A 25,622-nucleotide genomic window follows, 5' to 3' on the forward strand; every position below is an offset into this window, starting at 1 on the left:
CACACTGATTTACATGATCATTGTGTTTATCTGATCAGATCTCTTCCTCCCAACAGTGTAATGCATGTTACTGCAGGGACAGACGCCCCATTACAGTTCCTTTATAATCATGTGTGATTTCAGTAACATATCAGAAGTATTGCTTTTCCAACTGGAGTCCATTTAAGAATAACTGATTGTGACCCGTCAATTATTAATGGGTAAATAAATATCCAGAGTAAGGGCAGGTTCCCTATGAAATGTGTTTGTCTTTTTAATCATCAGGGTTATTGAGTTAATGCTGTTCATTGAGCTCAGTTGGTACCAGTGTCTGGGAACACTCATTTATAGATTGTATACTTAACAGATTTGATGAATGGATATCAAATATTGTAGATTCAGCAGTATGTACAGCGAATTACCCAGCTGGGCTCCGCGTGTGCAAACATGCTCAACTGTAAGCATTATAGTTCTTAACCATTAGCGACGTGACAGGTGGGACCTGTAGATGGCTTATAGTAATATTGAACCAAGGTGTTAGCCACATCAGCTTCATTGGGACACAGATGGTAGTGTTAGATCCAGCTAACACTCCAACCTCACTTTTACATGTGAAAAGGGAAGGAAAATTGGGTTGAAACACATCATGCGGGCCAGGGAGCAGTGTTATATGAGGCCATTTCCCAGAGCAGCAAGCCATCATGATTTTATGGAAGCAGAGGCGGCATGTCAGTGGGTTTAAACACTACTGTACACGAAAGTGCTTACAGGAAGTTTCATGTCTCTTTCACAGCCCCTGAAAAACGTATCAAGTCAGATTCACTGTCACATGCACTGTATTATCACCGCCACATTCTTGTGCTAGCAGGTTTTATTTTACTTTTGGAAAAAGGTCTGAGCTCCTTCTGAATGTCAAATTACAAATGTTTAAGGGCTCTGACAGTGTTTTGCTTTTCAGCACTCTGGCCTAATTATGGAAACGAGATTTCTGTTATTCCCTCTCTACTTTCGGGTAAATTGTACGCACACGGCATGGCAAGTCCAAATTTATTTCTGTTGAAAAAAAAAGTTCCATCTGGTATATATTTCTATTCATTCATTCATGCTAATGAAGGACAACAGTGTGTTTTAGGATGTCGTAGAGTATTCCACCCATGCAGTCAAAGGGAGAATAAGCTTTTTCCAAGAAGGCTTGGCAAAGACAGCGAGGCTTTTTTCTTTAGATTCCTGCCAAGTATAGCGCAAATAAAAACGTATATCAAGTCACTTCTCCTTAAATTCAGAAGAGGATAAAATATGTTTGGCTTTGATTAAACTGGACCACTTGGGCTGTTTTATGCTACAGTTTTATAGTGCATTTCAGCGCCTGTGAACAGTATACTTACACTGAACATTAGTCAGCTAAACCTTGGCTCAGCAAGATGAAAATGACAGCATGAAATTTATCTTTGTCCTGCCCTAAAAACAATCAGAGAGGCGAATTGCCATACGGTGCTGTGCTCATAATGCATCCACTGTACTCTCATTACAAGTCTGGGAGGAACAAACCTAAATCTTGACAAATGATCACTGGTGTAACATAATAGTGACGCGCCCTGGTCGAGACAGTTTTGCTCTGCAGCATTGACATTGATCATTTGGCAACGATGAGGCCTAATGATCATAATAACGCTCATGCCCACAATCCCAATAAAGAGAGATAAAAATTGTCCCCGCTCATTAGGTCCACCTGTGTGTCCCTCTCTTACCATTGACACCACCCTCCATGTTTTAAATGTGGCCATTTGAACCGAGTTGAGGATGATATGTTATCTAACACTGTTAAGTGGTAAAAAGCCAACAGGATGTTTCCATTGTTTTTTGGGGATTATTGCAGAAAATTTGCTCTCGTGGCAAAGAAAGTTTATGACACAGACACGTTTTGTTCAGCAAGATAATCTTCACAAATGAACTCCACTTTGATTTTTGAAGCGCGAATGTAATCGGCAGAAGTAAAGGGATTATAAACGAGCTACGCTACGGTAACATGAGCGCGAGTGTACTCGACGACTTGATGACGTTTTGTTGTCTCATTTAGCCACTTGTTAGTTATTGCCTTTCATAGATGTGCCTCTATATAACAGCATTGGGATCACAATCACAATCGGGACGGTGTTGTACAGGTTACTGTGGACAATGTTTAAAATGAACGACTCCTACAGGTTACGTACGTGCATTTAGCCTTTTCCTGAAAACTGCCTACCTTGGGTTAACAGCAGGTGAATGCAAACGTGCGATATTATCTGTCAGTATCTGCCATGAGAAGCAGGTAATTATCGGGATTGACTGAAAAAGTTGTAGTAAGTAAGCGCAGAAATGACTGACAGACTGTCTTCTTCAACTGTGAATAGAAGTGTTTTCCACCACAGTGGGTGCAGTTAAAAAATCTATTTTTTAAAATATGTTGTTGAATTTCAGACCACAAAGATCACTGCTCGATTCTCGGCGCTAGACTATCACATCAAACCAAATGTGACAGGATTTAGGGCTATTTTTAGTCAACAGCCACTTGGATTACGTGACTGTAGAGCTGTGTCCTAAATTCAACAATTACTGCAGTCAGTGCTTATTGGCTGATGAGGTCTTCAGCTGCTCTTTGACTCCATGTGCAGTAGCTGCACCACTGGGGATTTACCTGCATAGAAAGCACACCATTAACTCTACAATATGACATTTCAGTTCCCTTTAGATCTCAACTGACTGCCAAACCATGAAAATAACTCAACTAAATTGTCCCCAACTGACATCTTTCAAAAAGCAAACGAGGCCCTGCCACTTATTATTTTACCACTTATTGTCTGTATTGTTTAACAAACCTCACGCCATAGTCATCCAGTCAGATTATTCATCTAATTTGCATCAAAAACATTCAGAGCCTTTTTAATTCTGTCAAACGTGATTACATTACTCACTGCAGTAAAAAAAGAAGAAAAAAAAAAACTGACAGAATTGAAAGCAAATGTTGGAAGAGTGTGGAAATGGAGAGTTTCTTTACTGTCACCTTAGGCAAGCTATTTTTAATTTGCCAACAAAAGCACCGTGTCTTTTCCCCTTTTCCTTCATGTTTCAAGCACAATCCGAGCTCAGGGAACCGCTGACGCACTGAGCCCCTCATTTGCATGACAGGTATTTGTAAATCGGGTGCAGAATTGTGAACGACAGGCTGGCAGCCCGTCTTTTAATGCCCGTTTGTCTTTCTTTTTTTTTTTGTGGAAAGAATTTGATGACACTTGTAAGAGTGCTGTAGTAAGCTTTCTGGATGATGCTACTGCTGCTCTAATTGCTGCTCGTGTTAAGGACACATGTACTGAACAAACAGAACAGAACAGAGATCCTATAGGAGATGGGGTGATAGAGTTTATGGAGTGACTAATGAGAATAATTTAACTCTTGGCTTTTATTTCTTTCGTCCTTTTGAAACTTTTACTTTTCTTGTTTACTGAGCACATTATTAGACTCCGCCAGTCTCTGTGCTGCGTCTCTTTAATGAGAACCCACCCGACCATTCAATTACAAACCATAAAGACAATCGGTGTTGAAACACTGTGTTGTGACTGAACATTGGGAGGAGAGAACGAGTACGTTCAAAAGATCTATTCGTCCAGGACACGTGAAGACGAGATGAGCAAAGACAACCCTTCGCGTGAGTGGAAGTGGCTTGAATAGGTTGCGATACACGTCAGGAAATTAGCAATGCAATTTTCAGACGGACATTAAGACGAGGAAATGACAAGTCTGACCTCTGAGTTTTCATGAGGAACATAAAATTTTAATGGATCCAGAATTGGTTTAAACGCGAACCAAAATGTACAGAGAGAGAAATGAAAGAGGGGAAGAAAGGAGGTTGATAACACCGATGCCTACTATGATATTCACACGGGGGGAAAACATCTAGCTGTCTGTTGTTTACCAGCGTTTGTCGAGCAACACAAGAGTGATTTAATGCGACACAGTCTGGGACTTGGCCTGCCCTTCAGCTCGTCATCTGTTGAAAGGGAGATGAGGGCTGAAATTATGAAATATAAGGTAATCTGCATAAACTGTACTCTGTTTAATTGGCAACATTTACAATTTGGTTTTTAAAAGCGGCCACTCAAGTAACTCAGTTTATGGTGAAAGCATGTAAAAGAAACATTTTAAACACCTGGATACTCTCATATTCAGGTTATAGCTAAGATTACATGGCTTACTTGACAATGTTTGCTAATTTTTCTCACTGGGACCATCGTGATCTCTGTCCCATGTTACAGAAGTAACCCACTTTAGTATTTCTCAGCCAAAAGGGGGAAAATAGATGGATGGCTGCTATATTTATGGCAACGAGGACACTCACATGCCGGTTCATAAAGAATGACTGTAAATATCTTTACATCAATAACGCCTCATGGCCCTTGGATTCATGAAGCAGTACGTCAATGTATATCGGTTACTGTCAAATCCCCAGTCAGGGCATGGATTGAAACCGTCAAGATGTTTCATGCACAATTTAAACCTACAATAAGAAGGTACGGCTTGTGAAGATGCTAAATATCAAATGCAGTGACATGAAAGTATCACTTCATTTTACAGAAACAAAGTTCTTACAACTGGCTCCTCTCAAAATACTGTGGGGTTACAAACTGCAGAGAAATCAGCAGCTCTAATCACACATACCCAAATACATGTTTGAAGATAATTGGCTGGTAAGTCGAAGTATTTTGGCTCACAAGCATCACTGCCTGAGCGAGGACTTATTAATTCAATTCAATTCAATTCATTTTTGTATAGCCCAAAATCACAAATTACAAATTTGCCTCAGAGGGCTTTACAATATGTACACATTTGACATCCTCTTGTCCCGGAACCCTCACATCAGAACAGGAAAAACTCCCCAAAAAACCCCTTTAACGGGGAGGAAAGAGGAAGAAACCTGTGGGAGAGCAATAGAGGAGGGATCCCTCTCCCAGGATGGACAGAAGTGCAATGATGTCATGTGTAGAACAGGATAGTGAATTACAACACATTCAATGTAATTACAGCACATTCAACGTATGACACAACCACGACAGGAGGCAACACCTGGTCCAGGTAAACCCGGATACACAGGAACCTGTGAGGCGAGAAAGCACAGAGACTCTGGTGAAGAAGCAGGTCAATAATGTGCATTAATGGTATCGGTAGTATGAAATAGTAATGCGAGTAATAATAAAAGTGATATTAGCAGTTGGAGTCAGCAGGGCCATGGTAGGAGGAAGGACCAGGGTCCAGATGAAACCATGCTCCATAGAAACCTGTGAGGAGAGGAAGCACAAGGACTCCGGGGAAGAGACAAAATCAGTACTGTGCATTAATGGTATCGGTAATAGGATTAATAATGTTAACAATGAAGATCGTAGTAGGTGTCAGCCGGGCCATGGCTGGTTGAAGAACCAGTGTCCAGATAAAACTGCGGTCATCCTGTGAGGCGAGAAAGCACAAATACTCCGGGGAAGAAGTAAAGTTATTAATGAGCATTAATGGGACATCAATGCATACAGACGGAGGTGAAGAAGAGGAGGAGAGAGGTGCTCAGTGTAGGAAGTCCCCCTGTAGTTTGTGCCTATACCAGTTTGTCCATGGGCCGGTCCAAGGCAAGCCAGAGCCAGCCCTAACTATAAGCACGATCAAAGAGGAAAGTCTTAAGCCTACTCTTAAATGTGGTGAGTGTGTCTGCCCCCCGGACTGAAACGGGAAGCTGGTTCCACAGAAGAGGAGCTTGATAACTGAAGGCTCTGGCTCCAGTCCTACTTTTTAAGACTCTAGGAACCACAAGTAACCCTGAATCACTGGATCGCAGCTCTCTAGTAGGGCAGTATGGTACTATAAGCTCTTTAAGATATGATGGAGCCTGACCAGTTCGGGCTTTGTAGGTAAGTAAAAGGATTTTAAATTCTATTCTAGATTTTACAGGGAGCCAGTGCAGAGAAGCTAATACAGGAGTAATATGATCTCTCCTCTTAGTTCTTGTTAGTACACGAGCTGCAGCATTCTGGATCAGCTGGAGAGATTTAAGAGATTTATTAGAGCAGCCTGGAAATAAGGAATTGCAGTAATCTAGTCTAGAGGTAACAAATGCATGAACTAATTTCTCTGCATCGCTTTGAGATAGGATGTGCCTGATTTTTGAAATATTACGTAGGTGAAAAAAGGCAGTCCTAGAAATAAGTTTTATCTGAGAGTTGAAAGACAAATCCTGATCAAAGGTAACTCCAAGATTCTTGACGGTGCTGCTGGATGCCAGCGCAATGCCATCTAGAGAAACTATATCATTCGATAACTGATTTCGGAGGTGTTCTGGGCCTAGTAGAATAACTTCAGTTTTGTCTGAGTTTAACATCAGGAAGTTGCAGGTCATCCAGGTTTTTATGTCCTTAAGACACGCTTGCAGTTTAGCAAGCTGGTTGGTTTCATCTGGTTTGATCGATATATATAATTGAGTATCATCTGCATAACAATGAAAGGTTATAGAGTGTTTTCTGATAATATTGCCTAAAGGAAGCATATATAAGGTGAACAAGATTGGTCCAAGCACAGAACCTTGTGGAACTCCATAACTGACGTTGGTCTTCATCGAGGCTTCATCATTTACATAAACAAACTGAGATCGATCCGATAAATAGGATCCAAACCAGTTCAGTGCGGTTCCTTTGATGCCAAAGATGTGGATCTTTCACTTGATGCTCAGCCACAATCGATATCAACACAAAAAAAACGTGGTTTCACTCGGAGGCATCACAAATGTAGTGTAGAGGGTCGGTCACAGGTTAGAGCATTTTTGTTTTAGTTTGAACGCTAACCTGAAGCGTGTCCTCATTTGTTTACTCCTCCTGTAATGATCAGTGCCTCACAGTGGCACCCAGAACACCGCTACCCCAGAGGAAGCCGTTTGATCTCCCCTCTCCGTACGGCGTCAATGAAAGGGGGGCTGATTCTCACAACAGCACAATGAAAGCCTTTCAAGTAAGACGCAGCTGCTTTACACGTGTGTGTGTGTGCGTGTGTGTGTGTGTGTGTGTGTAGGTGTGTGTGTGTGTGTGTGTGTGTGCACGCTCCAGCGGCCGCTGCAGACATTTAGCTTCCTTTTCCTCCCCTCATCTCGCTGGTGATTTCACGCTGCACTCATGTACTTGTCATGAGAGGTCATTTCATCTTTCCCTAAACGTCCATACTGAAACCGCCGTGTCATAATTACCAATGATTACAGTGTTAGAATCCAGTCGCTATGCAACGGCCATAGAGTGGCGACATAAGGAAGAAGGAGACTGGGTGCTGCGGTATATTGTGTTTTAATGTGACGTATTATCCTGGAAGTGTTTTTTGGTCAAATTGAGTCGAGTGTGCTGCTCAGCATCTTGGGAGCTTGTAAACTACGTCTTCTCTCTCGATGGCTGAGGGTCATGCGGGTGTCAGCGCACGCACTCACAATGAATGTATGAATGAGTTCAACAGGAAGTATGATATGCAGTGTAATTAGGTTTGGGAATATTTAGGTGGGTTATTGAATATTTGATGTGTTCGGTTTGAGTTGGATTTGATTATTTTGGCGCACATCTGTGATGGTAAGGGTTGAAGCTATAGGTAAGGATACGTTAGGGACTGTGCCAAAATGATTAGTGTGGGGAGGGGGGCCTGTACCTTATGCTTTACTTTTAAAGAACGGCTTATTGTTAATGTTTTAAAACCCTTCCCTAGACCTGGACAAATACCTCAAAATAATTGAATAACTCATTTTACCAAAAAACTAAAAGGAAGAAAAGCATAAAGAATGAAAACATGAAGAATAAAAGATGACCTCCACAAAGTGAAACATTTAATATCTTTAAGTTACATTAAAAATGGAAATCCCACCGAAGAGCCAAATAATAAAACTAAATATGAATTAGAGCGGATGTCTTCCCTAATATGAGATAGCTGTTTATCTCAAGTAATCAGCAGAGGCTGAGAGGAGACGGTTACCTCCAGACAGCAAAGAGCAAATATCACCACACAAGTGAAGAAAAATGTCCACTGCTCACTGACATTTATGGACTGAAGAATACGTGTGTGCAGTACATATCTTAGCAGTGACATTTTAAACCTATCCTTTCACTGATTTGTAGGCTAGGTGTATGGAAGTCCATCAGAAAATGACCCTACTTCTCAGTAAACATTGTAAACATGAGTTTATGGTCTCAATCGCCATTTTCAAGTCTTCCTCAATACAGCAGGATGTTTATTTGGTAAGTGATGGTCCATTTAGAGTCAAATGGAACATAAAGCAGAGTATGTTTTAGGGTGTGGCTACCTCGTGATTGACAGTTAACTACCTCTACCAGAGCCGTATACGGCATCGCTACGTCATGCCTTCACAGTCCAAATAGGGTTACGTCCTTTTGCTGGTTGCAGAAAAACAAGATGGCGACGGCTAAAAATCCAATGAAAAATGCAAAACTCAAGGTTTCAAAATGGCGGTCCAGAAACCAATGGCTATCTTGACGCCGACTACATCCACCTCTTATATACAGTCGATTGTTATGACCCTATCACGGCCATGAAATATGTCCACGGACAGAAGTATAAACACCTTGCAAACAGTCGTTCCCGCTACAGTCGGTATCTCCAGGACCATACTTTGCCATGATGACACACAGACACAAATACACACACACACACACGCACACACACACACACACGCACACATCAGCTGAAAACAATGCAGTGAGACACTGTCAGAGCTGGTAAAAACAAAACACAGATAAGAGCAGGCAGGTTAAGTAGGGTGGCGCTCCATAATTGAAGCTTAAATAATGATTAGAAATAAAGTATGAATTTCTCAATCATTTGATGTTCATCACGTCTTCATTTACCTGTTAAGTTATACACATTTTTACGTCATTTCTCGTGACAAGTCAATGTTTGTCAGTGAATACTGTATGACATCGTCTCTCTCTGCCTCCTCTGTCTTTTCTACAGGAGTCCTCTCTTTAAACGGATATGGCTGCTGCACTTTGGAAGCCTAAACCACTGGACTTGGGCATGTGGATCTTCCTCCTGCTCCTCAACCTCCTTCCTGAAGCCAGGTACAACAACATGGCGTATTTCACCTCTCCGTCTCCCCTCTGTTTGCCGTTTACCTTACCCTCCCACCCATTTTCATGTCCCCCGACTCCGTCCCTGCGGTTGATGTTCCGGCGATGCGTCTTGAATAATACCTTTCGTAATCAGGCTCGCTGCTGCAGCAGGCATTCTTATCTAACCAACACCATTAGAAGCAAAAGTTAATCTATATTGTAAGCAGAGAAACGGCAAGAAAGGTTTTTTGTTATTACACAGTGAGATGGTCTCAGCTGTGACTGTCAGTTTGGTAAATGAAATAACCAGACCTCTATAATGGTGTTGACTAAAAAGAATCTGCAGGACTGCCTGAGAAAACCTATGAAATTGAATGATTAAGGTAAGAATAGTCTTCCTTCTCTTCTCCTGCCCTCTCAGTAGACCACTCAAGGACTTTCAGGGCAACACTGTGACTTTAACATTTTGTCCTAAATTAGGCCTTAAAAGAGCAAACATGAAGTGAGCTCATCCTCCCAGCTACTGGAAATGTATCTCGCGCTCTCCTACTGTCTGCATCGGTCTGGATTTCACTGACTGGTGAATTCATTTGCATTGTGCAGCACACCGCAGCCATGATTGTCCATTCACAGCATTTTCACTCCTGCATCCTGTGCACAGTTTTCAGTTTGTGTGCGGCGAGAGTCAGCAAAAAAAGAAAAAGCTCCAGCATGTCATTCTAACCACACTCCTTGTAATTTCAAAAACGAAGAGATTGCCCAGGTTGCCATGTTAGCATTATGGCGGGGAGTGTAAATCACTTTGAGATTTTGCACGCTCGGAAAGGCTCGTCGAACCTGGAAGAAAGCCGGCTGGGGGAGAGAAATCAGAACAGTGTGTGTGAAGGGATTAGCCAAGTTCGCTTTTGTCAGTGTGCCACTTGGCTCTCCGTGGTTATTAGGAGCACACCGGGTCTGTAATTACATATACTTAAATAGAAATAGGTCGCCAGGAAAAAGGTGCTGGCCAAAACTCGCAAGAGATCTTTTCCAAGAATATGTGCTTTGTTGTTTTTGTAAGCTACTTTTCATGGCTCAGGCTATAAACCCCTCAGAAATATTAATACTTTACAGCATACAGTGATATTTACGCCATGTAGTTAAAAAGGGATTTTCAGTTTCTTTTTTTTGTTTCAACATGACAATGTCCACATGCACAAAGAAATCGTTTTTTTACAGTTTGGTGTGAGAAAACTGGACAGGCCCACATCGAGCGCCCGGCATCATCCAACACATTTGGGATGAACACTGATTCAGAGCCAGGCCTCATCACCCGACACCACTGGACGACCTCACTGTTGCTTTTGGGGCTGCAGGGATTCTCTCTGAAAAAGAAATAGTGGGAAGCTTTCCCAGAGGAGTGGAGGCTGTAGTAGCATATCAATGCTCACGTTTGTTGGTATCTCCACATCGATCTAGATCAGAGGTTTTCAAACTGTGAGACGCACCTCTGCAGGGGGGCACGGGCCGGTTGAGGGGATGAGAGACGCTGAGACGCAATTTGTGTCAACATTAGTCCTCCCGTTTCAGAGTCATAACTGAAATCTAAACATGCAGACATGATTATGCAAATCTTTAAATTCAGTGTGACGTACACTTTCTGAGGATATAATTATTTTCCATGCGTTAAAAACTCCAGCACGTGCCTGAGAATCGTCACGTTTTTTAAAGTTTTCTTCAGTATCAAGTATTCTAAGTGATATGTGTCTCTAGGTGTCTCTCTGTGTACTTTAATGGTGCCAATTTGGCAAAATGTAAACAAATTAAGGCAAAAAAACATGTCAAGCAGTTTAGCTAAGTGCAGGGTAAATACTATACAGATATGGCTCAAATAAAATAGAAAAGTCTGTCCTTTCAAGTATTTTGTTTCTCGTCATGAGGGACAAACTACTGTTTGACTTTCACATTGGCAACTACAACAAATACTGGCTAATAGATTATTAATATTGCCATAGTTAAGAACTGCTGCTAAAGTACTGGAAGCCTGGCCTGGGCTTTGGTTTGATCATGCAGTAGGAGGCCAGAAAAGAAGATTGAGGAGAGAATCATTGGCATTAGTAGTCAGGATGTAAATAAATAATATGGGAAAACCATTAGATGTGATGAGAGCAGCAGGTTAATAATGGAAATGTAAGTCTTGACATATTCAGGCACGGGAAATTGTCATCACACCCTTTCCAACAGGGCCCAGGAAGCAAATGCAATTCATTATGCATGAACCTAACGCAGCATGTGACAAGGATTTTCACAAATGTTAATCTCTCTGAAATGACTTGAGACACAATGTTGTCCACATATGCAAAGCCCTTGCACGGCAGTCTTTATTTAACACATTTTATTCAGTTTAACCCGTACTACGTACTAAATGAGGCTCCGCCCGGGTTCATTTGAGGGAAGACATTATGCTGCCTCCAGAGAAATCCAAACATGCAATAAACGTGGGGAAATTTGCATCTGAAAGTGTAAGCGTATATTAATTGTCCATCAAAGTTCAAGTTGCCGGAGGTTTGGAAATAATCCTCAGAATGTCAGCGTGCACATGCTCTCAGAATATCTGCGGATCAGCAGAGCCGCTTCCCGCTGAGAACGGCCACCTCCCTGATGCTATCGGCGGGCTCCGAATCGGCTTTACTGCAGTTGAGGCAGGAGACTTACCTCATGGATTAAGGTGTAACAGACAAATCCTACATATAAGGGTCCGTCATTCTGCACATCACCAAATTTCCTCATTTCCCGCACACTAAGAGACGTGGGCTGATTCATTTATTATTCCCAGGAATCCATGTAGTACATGTGAATGAGAGCGCCGTGTTCATTTCCATCCGCGAAGGTCTTTTCAATCCTCCAGCTCGCCTCGCTTCCAACCCCGGGCCTTCCCCTTCCACAGTCAACACTTAACAAGTTTGGACACTCGGGGTGTCTTGTTATCTATTTTGTCTGCAATCTATTGCCAAGCTGCTGGCCAACGTGGCACATAATCAATAGCTATAAGGATGAGAGTGCTATATGTACACTTTGCCTATGGATTGGAGGGAAGCTGTCCAGCCTCGACTTGCTTTCTCATCCCATCTCGCATGAATTATTCACGGCATGGCAGAGAGGGGCATCACTTTGAGATGTGACCTGGTCAACAGGTAACATTCTGTTTCGGGAGTGTTGTCAAGGTTAATGTGTCACGGGTCTGGACAAGGGTAATCTATTCATGGCTGAGCCACTTGGCTGATTGAATGACCAGGCAACTGCTTCAAAAAGAAAGTCAAAAGGTTGACTCGGTGTTGCTAATATTAAATCAGAAAGAATGAGCGAATATACGCCCGAGACCCTGCATCTCAACCTCCGAGTGCGATATCAAGTGAAGTATAGTATTCATTTAAAAAGGAATTATTAAAACAGATTTTGTTCTTTAAGCGTAAACCTTTGTTGTTAATTCTTTTGAAGTGTCATTGATCTGTTTTGCAATTACCTTTCAGTTCCTGTTAATATTCAATTCACACGGCAACTGAAAAGTCAAGTGCGTGACTAAGAAAAGCCTGATTTCTTCGAGAATGTGCAGACTAGCCGTACACTGATAAGCAACAGCAGAGCCATGTGAAACCAGTGTCCTTCCGACATCCCAAATTCATTGACATGTCATTGATCTGTTCATTAATTACCTTTGAGTTTCAGATCATTTCCGATTGATATAGTGAGCATCTGGCCATCTTCAAAGTTACCAATTAGCGGACAACCCCGACAGGCATGAATCGAACTGAAGCTGGATTGGATTTCTCAAAAAAAAGTGTCTGCACTCGGTCAATTTAAATGCCTGCTGCCTCTCAGAATGGACCCTCAAGATATCGTTTGATCGTATTATTTTTATTGTTCCAACAGCGCTGAAGCCGTATCTTTTGCATGTCGTATTTATCTCGTTTATTTTGGCTCCGACTCTCTTTCCATGCAGCGTTGTCTATGAAACCCAATCATTTATTTTGATCCCATATTGCTTGCCAACAGCAACATCCACCCCCGACTCCCTCTGAAGTGGAATCTGTCTGAGGTAACGCTATGGATAGACAAGTCCGTTCAATGCAGATTCAAATCCTTACACCGAACGGTGCCTTTGAAAAGGCTGCGTTTGTGTTGCTGTTAGTGAAACTAATTAATTTGGTTGAAATCTTAATCAATTGCATACCACACACACTTCTCCCCTGTTGCTGTGAACTCAAAGCAGGTGAGCAGTTTATTCTCATGCTGCAGCAGCAACATTTTCTGCTGCTATCAAGGCTACAGGGCTTGAGTTCTGGTCAAAAACATGCTAGAAGATTCCTCCCTGGCATGGACTGAAAACCAATGTTTGCCAAAAGTTACATTATAAAATCTAAAGACACAGAAGCTTTGCTGCGCTGCATATTTTAAACTCAAAGAAATGTGTTCAGACTACTTTGGCTATCAAATAGCTTTTTGGGGAAGAATTCCTGTCTTGGCTTTGATTATCCAGCCTGAGCGTTTTAAATGCATCACAGAATCAAGATAACCACAATATCTGTGCATATAAATGAAATAATAATTGCCACTAGTTAAGCTGATGATTATCTTATCTGCATTATGTTCATCAGCATCCTTTTAATATTGTGATTGTTTAATAGATCATAGCTGTGGGTCTGCAAATGTTTGGTTTGGGGCTCACGATCCAAAGTATTATTGCAGTTACAGAGGGAACAGATGAACGCAAAATGAGCAGTACTGTCGGCCTTGTGATATTGCCACATTGTATTCCACAGCATGGTTTGGAATAAACTGGAAATATATTTGTCAACATAGTCAGATGGTGTCTAAGACTTTGGGGAGCTTGGTTTGCAAATGTGTTTTTGGCAGATGGCTGGACTTGTAAAGACTTGTAAAGACTTGTAAAAGCATTTTATTGGAACTGATAAAACATGCAGATAACTTAGTACAAGTTCCTGTGTAGTTATTTATACTCAGCATTGTTGTGTCTGTTTCTTCAGTGTGTTGAATGTGCATTTACAATGCAGAGAGAAAAAGACAATTACTGTTCCACCTTTAAGATATCGAGCAGAATTAGTGTTTGATTGTACATTGAAACTAACGTGCCGCATTATAAACAATGCTGCTTCCTTTTCAGTGCACTTAAGCGTAAAAGCAAAAGCCTTAATTGGAAGCAAAGCACAACGTATTAAGCATTTACTCTACTTTTTGTATCACTGGAGAGCCAGGAGAGTCTTAGAGGAAGAAGAGAAATATCAACGGTGTTTATCTGTTCTTTCTCTCAACAGAGCAAAAATAAATGTATCGTATGAATGTTGCATTTTCCAAACCTAAACTCTGGACAGTTTTACTGCTCCGTCTGTTAAACCCGTGCCAGACAGTCACACTTGTCATAATGGTGGAACACGAGCAAGAAGAGATTCATCACACAGGTTTTGGGGACAGCTACACCGGACACTTCAAGTCACCACACCAAGGACAAAAGATGATGAAGAGGCATGAAATGTGGGAGCTTGGGCCACTTCTAGTTCTAGTGTTGGGTGCAGTCCAGTTATTAGCTACGGGTGACTTCTCGTCTTTTATGGACTACTTTTTAAATTACTCACTGTTTGAATTGGCAGAATAAACCATTTTCTTTCTACTGCATAAGCTCAGCATTTTCTCAAGTGTGTTTGTATCCACTTACATCTTCAAGCTGTAGAGTAGGAAGCCGTTGTTCCCGAGGCGCACTAATAAAGAAGACTATACCGACTATAAGATACCGGCAGCGCTGCTGTTCACAGTGCATTGTGCGAGCACCTCCCTCACAGATTTGTCGTACCTGTAGCTCTACCACCTTCCTCCAAGGTGTCGCAAGTGGAGGCGCGATGTGCGTTACCGGGTTGTCGTAACATGTTGCCCGGATTTGCATTGTGGGCAATGGAGGTGCCGTGTTTTAATGAAAAAAAGATGACATCACTGGTTCTGCTGCATCGATTTTGATACTTTTGTCTTTTAATTGTCCATAGTGTTCTATTATTACTCTATTATTGGGTCTACTACTGCTATAGCAATGCTCATTATGTAACACTGTATCATATGGATTGACTGTGTTGTTAGTTCTGTACACATGCCCATCCTGGGAGAGGGATCCCTCTTGCTCTCCCTGAGCTTCCTTCCTGTTGTTTCCTCCTTTAAAGGATGTCGTATGCTGTACAGATTGTATTTAAAGATTTATGATTTTGGGCTGTACAAATAAATTGAATATATCAATTTTACAGGAGTGCAACGCTAAAAATCGGTGGACCGCTAACCTTCTAGGTTTCTTATTAATTCCTTGTTATTATGGTAACTATACTCATCAATAATTGCCGACTCTTTTGATAATTGATTCATCGTCAAAATCATTTTTCGAGCAAAATCATCGTGGACTTTGGGAAATTGTGACATTCTATAGAGAGGGAAAACATATCGGCAGATTATTAAATATTAGGAATAACTGCTGTAGCTGCAGCCCTAATTTCTCTACTGTGCAGTTCCATCACATGAGAAGGTCACTCCAACATCATGTGCTAATCACTTCCTCCCGCCAAATATCAAACGTCATCTCATCACAAATGTCCTGATTTTTTTTTGCAAACATATGATTTTCCTTCTTTCCTTTTATTAAAAGTAAGATTCATCGATGTTGAATCTATTCCATAACTTGGCCCGGGTACTGTCCCGGTGCGGCTGTGTGTACCGAGGGTCATGTGACTGCCTTTGATGTCGCAGAGCGGTTGGCATGCCGGACGGACTGCTGTGACTGACACAGGTTGCAGCGGACAAAGCTTTCACTGCAGAGGCCCATTCTGGCGACACCTCGATGAACGAAGGATAAAAACTTTCATGTGAAATGTGTTAACGTAAACTGGTAAATATTCATTACGAAAAGGTGCATTTTCACCCTCCTATCCGTACATCGACAACAAACAAAAAAACGCCAGCATACCTGTCAGTGATATGCATGAGTTCAATGGAATGAGTATCATTTACATCTGGAAACGGGGACATTTGAGCTGGAGTCAGCAAAATGAAGAGAGCGATGAAGTTAAAAAAGGAACATGGCGATCAGAGATGAGGACAGAGAACACGTGTTACCGAGATGGAAAATGATGAAAGCATAACGCTGCTGTCAAGGACGCGAGTAATCAGTGAGAGGAGCTCCAATATTTTCAGCCTCCATGTTTCACAGAGGACCCAAACACTGTGACATACGCTGCCCTGCCCTGGGGTTGCATATGTTGGCTGAAATAAACCGGCTGTATGTGTCCTTTACCTGTGGCTTCAGCATCACTAAAATCAAAGCAATTTGGGCGATTTATAAAAGGAAATGTACGCACACTCCCTAGTTGGGGAGTACATGGAGTGCAGAACGGCCTGTGTGGCCAGTATTTTTGTGAAAACGGTCCAGTTTGATGTATTGGATTTTGTTTGTCTCACCTCCTCTCACTGAAATAACTAATGGTGTAACGGTACGCGTATTCATATTGAACCGTTCGGTACGAGGCTCACGGTTCGGTACACATGACGAACCGAATACGTTTGAAAAAAAAAAATAAATAACTTTATTTAACCAGGTAGTCCCATTGAGATAAAAAATCTCTTTTGCAAGATGTAAGTAACAATACTACATGACATTAAGGAGCAGTTTTTGTTTTTTATGCTTATGTGTTGCTAAGAAGACACCCCAGAAGATGAGTCACTCAGGTATAGTTCCATCATTGTTCAAAGTCAAAGAATAACTTCATGTTAGTTGTAATGAATAAATATATTTTCAAATCAAGTACATTTCTCTGGCATTTATAGTTTTCTACTGTACCGAAACGTACCGAACCGTGGCTCCACTGTATCGTACCGAACCCAACCGTGAGTTTTGTGAACTGTTACACCCCTAGAAATAACGCCATACTCCTTTGAAATTGGAACGTGATTTTGAGTTTAAAAAAAAGGGGGAACGACATCCTCAAGATCACCAACTCTTGAGTTGTGCTTAATCGAGCTTTCCTGCGGCTTTATAGGGAAAGTGTTTACCATGTGAACTCGTCTACTGCATCCTCTTCCATGAAAAAGAAGGTTTCACAGCACTTCCTAGCGTGGGGGTGTTATGCAGAATACAGTTATAAATGGTCTCTTCATTGCTGCTGATGCAGGTGATTGCACTGTTGTAATCCCTGTAGATATCAGTGCTGCATGTGACAGCGCGAGCCGGGGGCTTTCTTCTCCAAACGCCTCGGAGAGTAGGTCGGTGTCACAAACCTTGATATCACCCGTTTCAGATCCTATCTTTTATGTTAGATAATTTCCTGCTGCTGTATGGAGGCCGTTGTCCTATCCAGCTTACTTCATTTTGTGGCGCTGTGCTTCCAAAAATATTGCAAAATGTATGCCCTTTAATCACAGTTAAAAAAAAATAGATTTGTTCCTTTTAAAAGAAATGTGAAATGAATTGATTGCAGTAAAACCTTGCGGTGTATCTCCCCACTGAGCCTGCACTGCACTTTCTGATCATGTTGGAGTAGTTCTTTGGCATGTTTTGATGGGAACACTGAACTTAGCCGACCTAGCTCTCATTATGTGTCAAATAACATTCCTCCAGTTTTTCGCTTTCCATGTACACAGAGCCTTTCAGATGACGGGTCAGCTTTCGTTTTTGCAGCTTGAACAGACACCGGAAAGACATTTCCCTTGCCCCCTCTCTGACCTTGGTTGTCATGGCAGTGTATTCAAGCTTGTTAAAGATCAAGGACAACACGGGAGGCGAAAACTCTTCAAATCCGAGATCAAATAAGGCTTTTACAGCGATGGATTGGGGAATTGAGACTGTGTGTGTGGGAGGCAAAGACAGGATGAATGCGCATTGAATGTAGAGAGAGGAACACAGTTCTAGAAAGGAACAGTGCTCTTCAGCTAAAGACAAGAATATGTACCAAAATAATAACTGTGCATTTAAAAACAGCTTGACATTTGAGATTCATCTGAGTCATTGGATGACAGTGGATGACATAAAATCCCACTGTAAACAAAACTATGCACAGCTGCAGAGCTGAGGCTGCAAAGTGCGACAAGGAATTATTGAGCCAACTTCCACACAGAAAGCATCTCTTCTTTCCCCCTCAACACCATCAAGTACAGGGTAAAGAACAGCAGTGTCGTGACCATTTGTTGGTACCAGCTGGAAATGAACATTTTCCAATTGATTTTATTTTCTTCCTCTTGTTCCACTGTCTGAACAGATTGTGCCTGTTAAAACACATACTCCAACTCTTGGCTTCTAATGGTGATCAATGGGCCAAGGAGGCCCCCATTGGCCTCCACCTCTTCCTTTAAGTGGAAGTGTTAAACAGATGCTGGGGAGGAAGTGCTGGCCGTGACAGACATTATTGCTGAGCAACTATTGAAAACCTTTTTCCAAAGTTGAACTCGTTTCAGCAGCCCTCTGTTCTGAGTAAGAAAGCCAATGCAAATCTCTTGGCACCGCCTCAAATTTGCAACATTTTTGTCCTCCCAAGTCGATAACGATCTGTAAAAGAAGTCGGCGCTCAAAAGAAATGTTCCCAGTGGACACATAACTTAGCTTGGCATCGACTGCAAACACACATTACAAAGTGTGTCCAGTGGAGGTGGTTTGAGGGTTTGCTGAAAATGTCCCTCAAGTGCCTGTGTCAGGCACGGCCAACTGGGATAAGGCCCAGGGGCCAACCCTGAACATGCTGCAGGGACCCCAGCCCAGCTGGCAGGGGAGCTCGTGGGCATCCCGCAGGAAGAGCTGGAGGAGGTTACTGGGGCGGACTTTGTTCAGCTACAGCTCGACAATCGATATTGTGTAAAAAGCTTGGGAATTATATATTTAACAAGACTAATGCTGTGTCTGAATTCAGATACTTCCGGTAGTACACTTGCATGTAGTATAGTACACTGTGTGTACTTGCACTTACTTGCGTAGTGCGTGAATGTTGCCTCAAATCTAACACTGCTGTTGTGCACCTATAGTACCGGAAGTGACGACTGCAACATTTGAGCGCTTTTTCTTCTTTTTAATGGCGGATTGCAACCAGACGGAGTGCAACCGCCAGCATTTGACCGTGATTGTCGCCCTTGCCAAAATACCTGGCTGGCTTGTTGGCTTACTTGACAATTGCATGAAAAAACTGACAAAAAATGAACGTGATTTTACTTTAACTTGCATGTGTAGTCCATGTTTACGCCACCATCTCCGCCAAGTTTGCTGGAACCTCCCCTTCCGCAACATAGCCAAGATGGCGACCATTGAGGGTGAGAAGTGTCTATGATTCCATCCATTTTAGGTCTGGACCGAAATGGTGGAAAGACCAACATTGCCATACCGAGAGCCACACTGCGAGGTTATTTACATTCTCTAAAGGAATCACAGTCTTCTGTCGTTGAAAGATGTTAAATACCACTCAGTTTATCTATATCACATTTCATTACACAAGCTCCAGGTTCTAATAGCTTCTTAGGGCAGCGCTTCCTTAAAAAAAGTTTGTGGATGTCAAGATGAAAGAAGCAACATGAGTAAGTTTGACCTATGAACAAATAGGGATGTGACAGCTGTCCCTGGAGTCAGCCAAAGCTACTGTATATTAGCAATGATCACCCCCCCCCCCCCCCCATGTGCATATTATCTGCACAAAACAGACCAGTGGAAGAAAGACGTAATTAAAGTAAAATCTGTCATATTGTAAAGGCTTTGAATGTTACAAGACATCCATTGCTAAGAGACAATATGCTGCATAATGCGCTGCCGCATAACATCATCAATATGTTGCCGGTGGACTGGGAGAAAATATGAGTGGGAGGACCTGGTGAGGAAGATTAGTTATGTTGTAAAGGTTAACACATGCATGAATTCAAGCTTGGAATTTACTATTTATTAATCAAGAACCTGCTAATTAGGAATCTCCTCCTCTGTGCCTCCCCCCCCCCCCCCCCCACTGTGGGATTTAGATGACAGGAAGATGGAATTAAATATTTGTTGCTACATATAATAAATAAACCAGTGGCCCCCATAACCACAAGTCAAGAAAAGTCATCAGCTTCCAATATATCTTCTTCACAAAGCTCCAAGCAGCCTCACTAATCCCGATTTGCGGTCGCCCCCCCAGGCTCTAAGTAGCGAGACAGTTCAGCGAGTGCATGCGTCGTCTGGGCACGTTAGCGGTGGATGGGTATCAGGGTTCTTAGAGCGACACTTAGAGAGAGATGAGGTAGTTCGGGGAGGATGCCGAGGCATTTGCGGAGGTGTCCACTTTGAATTCAAGACGCATGAGCAGCAGTGAAATGTTTGTTGGGATGGGAGCGCCGACACCACCCATAACGAAACTCGGTCACCGACAGTTGGGTTGTAGGTTCCGGTGCTTTATTCTAGTAGCCTCGAGTTGCTAGTCTGAAGCAGAGATGAGGAGCGCTCTGGTGAGCTCACTCAATCAACTCCACACCCCCCCAGTCTTTTTTCTAATTTTCAAACTTGTAGTCTTCGGCCACAACCGACTCCGACTCACGTGACATCACGAGAGGCAATGCGAGTTCACGCAGCTCCATCTGGAGCCACTGCATTGGGCACTGCATTGGGTGGGGGGGGGGGGGGGGGGGGGGGAGGATTTCTTTGCAAACCGCTTCAAATGTTCAGCATCCAGAGGATAAAATAACTGGCCTCATGAAACACGCCAAATGAGTCAATGAAAGGAACGCACATCTGCAGACTTTAGCTGGCACGTTATACGATTACTCCTCCTCGCTAATCTATTTGCCATCGCTGTCAGCTCGTGGAGCACCTTCATCTCACACTCTCATTACTGCTCATTTGGCTCCAGCTTCCCCACCTACTCCACACGCCTCCTGGCTGGCAGCAGGCGCCCCGTTAGCTCTGGGAGACCACCGCTACATCTCTTCCCTGGCAAAGCCTGCAATCCTTCACCTGTCAGACTGGTTCAGAGCACTTACCGTGGATCAGATCCAGTCCACTCACTCAGTTCATGCCCCGTCAACTAACTCAAGACTTCTCGGCCCACACACACATTTGATTTCACCGGCCAACAAAAGTCTGTGCCGTCTTCTCTCTCTCTCTCTCCGTCTCGCTCTCTCTCACGTTGCCGGTTACCTCCACAGTAGAAACCGGCTACTTTATGATCTGCACCGTCCGTGAACTTTAAGGTGCTCAATGAGAAATTCAGAACATATCCATTCCCTCCACGTGGCTCTTGACATGGCGAAGGCTGACCCTGCCACTCACAGCTAACAGTGCTAACATGGCTATCAGTGCAAACAACGGCAAGAGCAGTAACGGAGTATCAGCCCGAGCAGGAACCGGAGGGAGGGTGCCAAGCTTCCGTGACGACGGATTGAGCACAGTGCAGAGCGCCGGCCGTGAGCTAGCCGGTGGCTAGAGAACCTTTACTCAATGACATCAATAACAGTAAAAGTGGACACTAGTGACATGAAAGCATTGAGAGGTATTCATTGAAGTCCTTTCTATGTACATATTATGGTTTTTGGACCCTGTAAACTTAGTTGCACAAGTTTTTCTATTTTGCAATCGCTAAAATGTTTTCTGTCCCTTTCATCTCAGCTGAAAAACATCGCAAATCCGGTGCAGAGCGGGACTAAGCAATAATTAAAGAGAAGACTTCTACGGAACACGGCTAATTAAGAAACTATATCTGCAGAGTAACATTTCAATGCCGCATCTCTCCTTCGGAGAGAATACACTTCCACTAAAGCTACGTCTGTTGCACACACATTATAAAGTTGTTTAACTGTCCATACGCTGTAAGAAAATATAATATCCTTGATTTGCTATCCGTCCCGTCTAATGACGCCATGAGCTGACTCAGGATCGCGAGGAGGAAATGTACGGATCTTTTATACTCCCTGCACGTTTCTCCTCGCAGCAAACCAACATCCTCACAGCTCCTCACAGTTCTCCACGTTCTCCGCCCATGTGCGTAGCGGTTGTGCACGGACAGGCAAAAACCTGCTGCACAGAGCAACCACGAAGGGCCGTGTTTGATGGCGCGATGTCTTCGAGTCAAACCTGCCTCGAGCCAACACTGTGCACTATTCACTGCTCTATTAAGTCTGAGGTCTGCTGGATGTGGTAGCAGGAGACACACAGCTGAGATGAGCTAATTAGCGCAGTTTGACACATAGACAGAAAGAGGCCGAGAGAGATAGAGACAGACAGACAGACAGATCTTAGACATTTCCTACTTTCAGCTCGATGATCCATGCAAACCGTACAATCTTATACATCTTTCATACATTATGGGCATCAATCGACTTCTAAGGCCGGCAACTCAGTTTCGAGCCGGCTTTTCAACCAACCATAACATATTCCACGTCTTTCATACATGTCTGATGTTACTCAACTTTTAAAGCCAGCAAAGCGGTTTAGTTTCAGCTTTTCAACATCCAGCTTTCGCACTGCAATTCCTTCAGAAAATTGAGCATTAGCTGCACCTGAGCTTAAATGTCTGCTGTGAAAACCAGCCTATAACAATCATAAAGGTGTTAGATTCCCCACCTTCACTGGTGCACCAACACCAACAGTAAATGTCACCTTGATATACCACTTTACAACCACGTGTGCAGTTTCAGAGTGAATCATTTGTTACAATGTTGTTGCTCAGAAAAAAGAAGGCTTGCCTCACAAGACATATCAGTCCTCTCATGTGGGGCACACTGGATACAGTGTTATGCCATCAGACAGCATGGCAGTTACAAAAATGAACATTATCTATGAGCTAAACCCATGACTAATAAATAAATATTTCATGGATGCAGGATGTCAAATTTAGCATCACATTGAAATGAGAGTAGATACACGGCGGTGCAGCACCGTTACCGTCTCTGCTCCTGTTAGAACTTGTTCTCCTTCAGGCAAAAACTCACACAAACGTTCAACAATGTCAGTCTCTGACAGAGTTAAATCCTTTTCTTTACGCGTGAACAGTCGAGGAATATAATGACTGTTCTCGCCTTTTCTTTCCTCATTAGGCGTAAGGTGAGAATAATGAAGAGGACCGAGGAAGTAAAACAAGAGGCTGGCTCGATTATAAACCCTGTGTATTTAAAAACGATATCGAATTCAAAAGGGAACGTGCCGTTGCTTTGTCCTCACCAGGGAATTTGAACAGCTGGCTGATACTGGAAGATGTTAGCATGTGTGTGTGTGTGTGTGTGTGTGCTTCAGCGTGTGAGTCAGAGAGAGAGAGACAGCGTGTGTTTCAGTAAAGCACACAAATGCAGTGGATATTTTAGGGTGGAACACACACTGTTAGAATTGTATCACAGGGGCTAAAGGTTTCTCATTCATTTGTGACTCTCCACCGGTTCCGTCTCGATGTGTGATTCTTATTGAGTGAGATGATACTTGGTGTTTTTCGTGTGTTTTGAGCTGCCTGGAACACGCATTCCTGTCCCTTTTTGATAAGGTTTGTGAATGAAAAGCCAGCAATGTATATTTCTTTCAAATATTTACGAGTACACTGTTATACTGTCATATTCTAACCCTTTTGGCAGAGCTTAATTATGCTCTTGACAACCAGAATATATCAAACTGTGCCCCACTCAATGAGGTGCAAAATTGTGAGCTTAGTGTTAAAAAGCTGAGTCTCAGTGGAGATACGGAGCCTGAAATATCTGACATCATCAGGATAATTATTGATATATATGAATTGGCAACAGCCGTGGTCACAGTGGTAACAGCAAGCAAGGTTTAATAGCACAGCACACAGTCCGTGGGGTTTTCATTTCTGTTGAGGATTATAACTTTAACGAAACAAAAAATAAAGTTTTATTATATGGGTAATTTGATGAGAGTTGAGCGGGTTGTCCTTCAAATCAGAGGATCGACGGTTCGATCCCCAGCTCGGGGTCGAGTGTCTCGGGCAAGACAAATTGCTCCCGTGGGCTGTGCCTGTGGTGTATGAATGGGTCAATAAACATGTAGTGCAAAGTGCTTTGAGTGGTTGGAAGACTAGAAATAGAAATACAAGTCCATTTCGTATGAGGGGGCCGGGATGCTTAATTGATATTTATTTATTGCCCACATATGTAATAGCTACTTGGATAAGCTCATTTTCCCCAAATGCCTCAAAATCATTTTCAGACATTCAAAATGACATTCTTGCGTGCTCTGAACAGCAAACACCCTAAAGCGGTAACAGCTGCAGTTGCATACACTTTAAGTAGTGACCTTCACTCAGTCAGTGTTTTGTTGGTGTTGTAGCTCAGATGGACTCTTATGTCGAGTTGTTATTATCGGACAGATTAAGCCCTTCAAAGAAGCCGAGCAAAGACAGATTTGCTGTTGAGCGCTTCCCTTTAAGCAACATTCAGGGACAGCTCGGGTCACTCTTCAAGCACGAAATTCCTTAAAGCTCTGTCTTTACCAAGAAGCACAACGCTGTGCATCAGCAGCACCAGGACCGCTTGTTGATGGGGTTTATTTGGATATTATAGGTCAGCTCCTCGGGGGATTTAGGTTTAATTAAAAGACGCTACTCATTAACTCATCAGTGTTCCACCTACGATAGAGTGGCCTTTTCATCTCACCGCAGTATTGTTCTGCAGGGGATTGGACAGCATGTAAATGAATAACCAGGGGCTGATAGCATATGATGAATCCTCGAACAAAATGCTGCAAAGTATTTCCTTCTTTATGACCATAAATCGACTGTCTTTTTGGTAAATATGGAGGTTCCAGCTTGTTAAGACGAATCCAACAAAAACAAACACAACCAGACGTTATTATCCAAATATTGATTGACGCTTGAGGCGGATCAACTGCGAGAGAAATATTAAACCAGACAGGTGATTGTGGACTTTAATTCTCATAACATGCATTTGAAAGTTGTTATAAATAATGTGTTCATGAATCATTGAGACATCTTTGTATAGTGGTGAATAAAACAATGAAACCTGTAAGTCGACTGTAAAATGGACTTTTCAATACAAACAAACAGCAGACGTTCGTTCACACCACTGGACGCTGCATGCCACTCTCAGTGCGGCAAAATATCACTTTTTATATTCACTTTTTATTACATTTTATATGATTTCCATCTTTTGATCCCACCTTTCTGTCTCCGTTTCTTCCTGCAGGGCAGTCGTTGGACACAGAGAGCCGTTGCCTGATGACAGCAAAGACAATATCACCATTTTCACCCGAATTCTAGACAGGCTGTTGGATGGATATGACAACAGACTACGTCCTGGGCTGGGAGGTGAGCAACACCATAATGTTTGATGCATCACAGATTGATCACTGTGTCACTGTTTAGGAAAAAAAGAATATAGATGATTGTGAAAGTCTACACGCTGCTGTCAACAATAGCACACCAACACCAGGATCACACTGAAGTCAGGTTGCTTAGTGCAGAAAATCTGCTTTCCCTTGGGTGGAAGTCTTTGTTCTATAATGCCCAATTGGCAAATCAGCACATGTCAGTGGAAATCCCTCTAATTGATGCC

At 42.6% G+C, this 25,622-nt stretch overlaps 1 protein-coding gene across 2 annotated transcripts in view; it reads left to right on the top strand.

Moving 5' to 3' along the window:
- Nucleotides 1-25,622, top strand: part of gabra3 (gamma-aminobutyric acid type A receptor subunit alpha3) — an 84,485-nt gene that overhangs the window by 16,593 nt on the left and 42,270 nt on the right. For both annotated transcript variants that reach the window (XM_079283572.1, XM_079283573.1), the window contains exons 2-3: nucleotides 8,989-9,095; nucleotides 25,254-25,375. In XM_079283572.1, the coding sequence (XP_079139698.1) occupies nucleotides 9,010-9,095; nucleotides 25,254-25,375 (208 nt within the window). In that variant the 5' untranslated portion in view covers nucleotides 8,989-9,009. The remainder of the gene's footprint in view (nucleotides 1-8,988; nucleotides 9,096-25,253; nucleotides 25,376-25,622) is intronic.

The sequence above is a fragment of the Melanostigma gelatinosum genome (assembly GCF_949748355.1).
Source record: "Melanostigma gelatinosum genome assembly, chromosome: 14".
NCBI lineage: Eukaryota > Metazoa > Chordata > Actinopteri > Perciformes > Zoarcidae > Melanostigma > Melanostigma gelatinosum.